General features: G+C 38.8%; 1 protein-coding gene across 1 annotated transcript; it reads left to right on the forward strand.

The window, feature by feature from the left end:
* Positions 1 to 266: 266 nt before the first annotated feature.
* gas1b (growth arrest-specific 1b) lies at positions 267 to 2,234 on the forward strand. The gene has a single exon (XM_055199516.2). The coding sequence runs from the start codon at positions 785 to 787 to the stop codon at positions 1,544 to 1,546; it is 762 nt and encodes a 253-aa protein (XP_055055491.1). The 5' UTR covers positions 267 to 784; the 3' UTR covers positions 1,547 to 2,234.
* The last annotated feature ends 408 nt before the right edge of the window (positions 2,235 to 2,642 follow it).

The following is a 2,642-nucleotide window of genomic DNA, read 5'->3' on the forward strand; positions in this document are numbered from 1 at the left end:
TAAAGAAAAATATGTATACGTTTAAAGTTGTAAATGTGCTTATTCATTAGAAGCAAAGTTATCTGAATGGTTGGTTACTAAGTAGGGCAGAAAGCATTGGATGAGATCATCCACTTTATAGCCAAAATGTTGTGCCACTTCCACTGTGGGGTTGATGCTTCATCAAGTCAAATTTGAGCTTGCGCCCTTTCCACATTCTGGACCTTTGTCAAGTTCGGCCCTCCTCCTTCACCGTGACGTCAGAAATCACAACAACTAATCGGACCAATAGTAAACTACATGCATACTCAAGGGATCCGTGCAACTGAGCAGATACACGGAGAATTCTCATTGAAACCAGTGCTGTCGGAGAGTTACTTTGAATTCTTTCTGTTTTGTTTGTGAGTTGTTTCTTTATGATTTAGAAACGGCTGATTCATAAGACGGGATATCTGCGGCTGTAACCCAGAAGTGCGGAATAAACACGCGAGGCGCATCAAGAGTTTGCGGCACGTTTCGCTCTCGCGGCAGTGAGCAAATGCGATGCATTCATTTAACAGGGAATGAAATATTGCAAAGCAGAATTTTGTGTTGGTCAACTGAGTGATTTCGATGCGGATATTCAAGGAACTAATATGCCCACACAAAATTACTTAAAGTGGACAACAAACCGCTAACTTAGACAGGAGCCCCAAAGTCTCTCAGGGGAATAACAAGACGTGCACGTAATCGTACAGACTAACAAATGGAAACAATTTACCTTAAAAGTTAACTTTTAATCTGTTCCACGTGGGCACATCGAGGAATGGCAAACTCTCCGGTCACTCAGTGGCTGCGTATGTTCATGTTGTGCATAGGCTGTGCGTCTACATGGTTTAGTCGTGCATCTCCAACACACAACCAGCGTTTGATATGTTGGCAGGCCATCATGAAGTGCCAAGCAGAGATGGAGTGCCACTTCGCATATAATCAATACGTGCACGCGTGCGCTCCGGTGCTAAACGGCAACAAGAAGAAATGTCCCAGTCACTGCATTTCGTCCATAATTCAGCTCAACCTCACGGTGAATGGCCCGGCACTGGAAGACTGCGAGTGCAACTCGGACACCATTTGCGAGAAGACCAAACGAGCCATCGAGCCATGCATGCCCAGAACCAGCCACATGGGTTGCACCGAAGCCCGCAAGCAGTGCGAGAAGGATGCGGAGTGCAGCACCGCCATGCGGGACTATTTGTATCACTGCAGGAAACTTTTCGGGGAAGAGCGGTGCTCCGATGACTGTCGGCGGGTTATCACTAACATGCGCGCGATCCCTAAAGCCCAGATGCTGGATACTTGCGTTTGCGACGGCATGGAGAGGACTATATGCGAGTATATCAAATTCAGCATGAAAAACTTTTGTTTTAGCGACAGCAATGCCGGCAGTGGCTTTTCAGATATAGAGGGAGACTCAGAGGATGAGTATGGGACTGATTATGATAAAGATGAAAATGATGCATCGGAATTAAGGCCACGATATATATTTACAGTGGCGTTTACTATTTGGACCTTTATGATATTAAAGTAAGACAAGTTTTTCGGATTAAGCAACTATTAGCAACACCCGTTCCCCGTGACTTTTGATCAGGAGGACTATGTAACTTTTTGTTGTGCAAGACCATTACATTGGCCTGGAAAGTCTTTCTTTTAACATTTGTTTAGACGCTTACATTATACGTGTGAGATAAAAAATATAGCCTAATGGATACAAATATTATATAATTAAAATTATATAAGACGTTATAGTGAGTGAGTTGCCAAAATCTGCACATTCACAGAAAATTTAGGTTTGTTTCAACCCATGGTTGGGTAAAATATGGACAAACCCAGAAACTGGGTTAAATGAATCCATAAAATGTCAATATTTGACCCAACAATGGGTTTAAACAACCCAACATTTTTAGATCACATAAAAAGAAGTAGGCTATGTGTGTTTGATGTAAAAAGGTTGAAATATGTTTTTACTCTATTTTAAGTTATTATGAAACTGGTGAAGTGCTATTCAAAGAGAAATACATACTGGAAGTTTATTTTTGTATAAAATATTGGTTAAATAACAATACGATTTGCCTATTGGAGATTATTGTATGTTGTTTACAACACGTTTATTGTCCAGGTGTTGTGTCTCTGTGTCTTAATGTGAATGATATGCATAAAACAAAAACTACAGTGTAATACTGTTTATAATGTGGTCATAAAATGGCTTAAAATGATAATCTGACTTGTTTCTTTATATAGTATAAACAAAAGGTCTGTCATTTGTTTAAAAATATATTTTAAGTATGTAACTTGCAACTAAATAACATTTTAATGGTATGTTTTCACTTTCTATTCCCAAAAGAAAATTTATATTTGAGTACCTTTTATTAAAGTTTTAGGTACAAGTTTTTGTACTAACGCAGAGACATCAAAAGCTATAAAGCCAAAAAGTCCAGTTATTATGAAGGTTCAATTCAATTTCATGTTACATATTTCATATTTAGAATTTAAATACTATAGAAAATATAAATGTTGACAGTATCTTTAGTATTTGTATTATTGGCCATTTTTCAGGCCACTATTGATCTAGATTCGATGTACAATGTTTCAGTTTCTACCTATGACAGCAGCACTACAGATTATAA

The sequence above is a fragment of the Misgurnus anguillicaudatus genome, chromosome 22 (assembly GCF_027580225.2).
Source record: "Misgurnus anguillicaudatus chromosome 22, ASM2758022v2, whole genome shotgun sequence".
Lineage (NCBI taxonomy): Eukaryota > Metazoa > Chordata > Actinopteri > Cypriniformes > Cobitidae > Misgurnus > Misgurnus anguillicaudatus.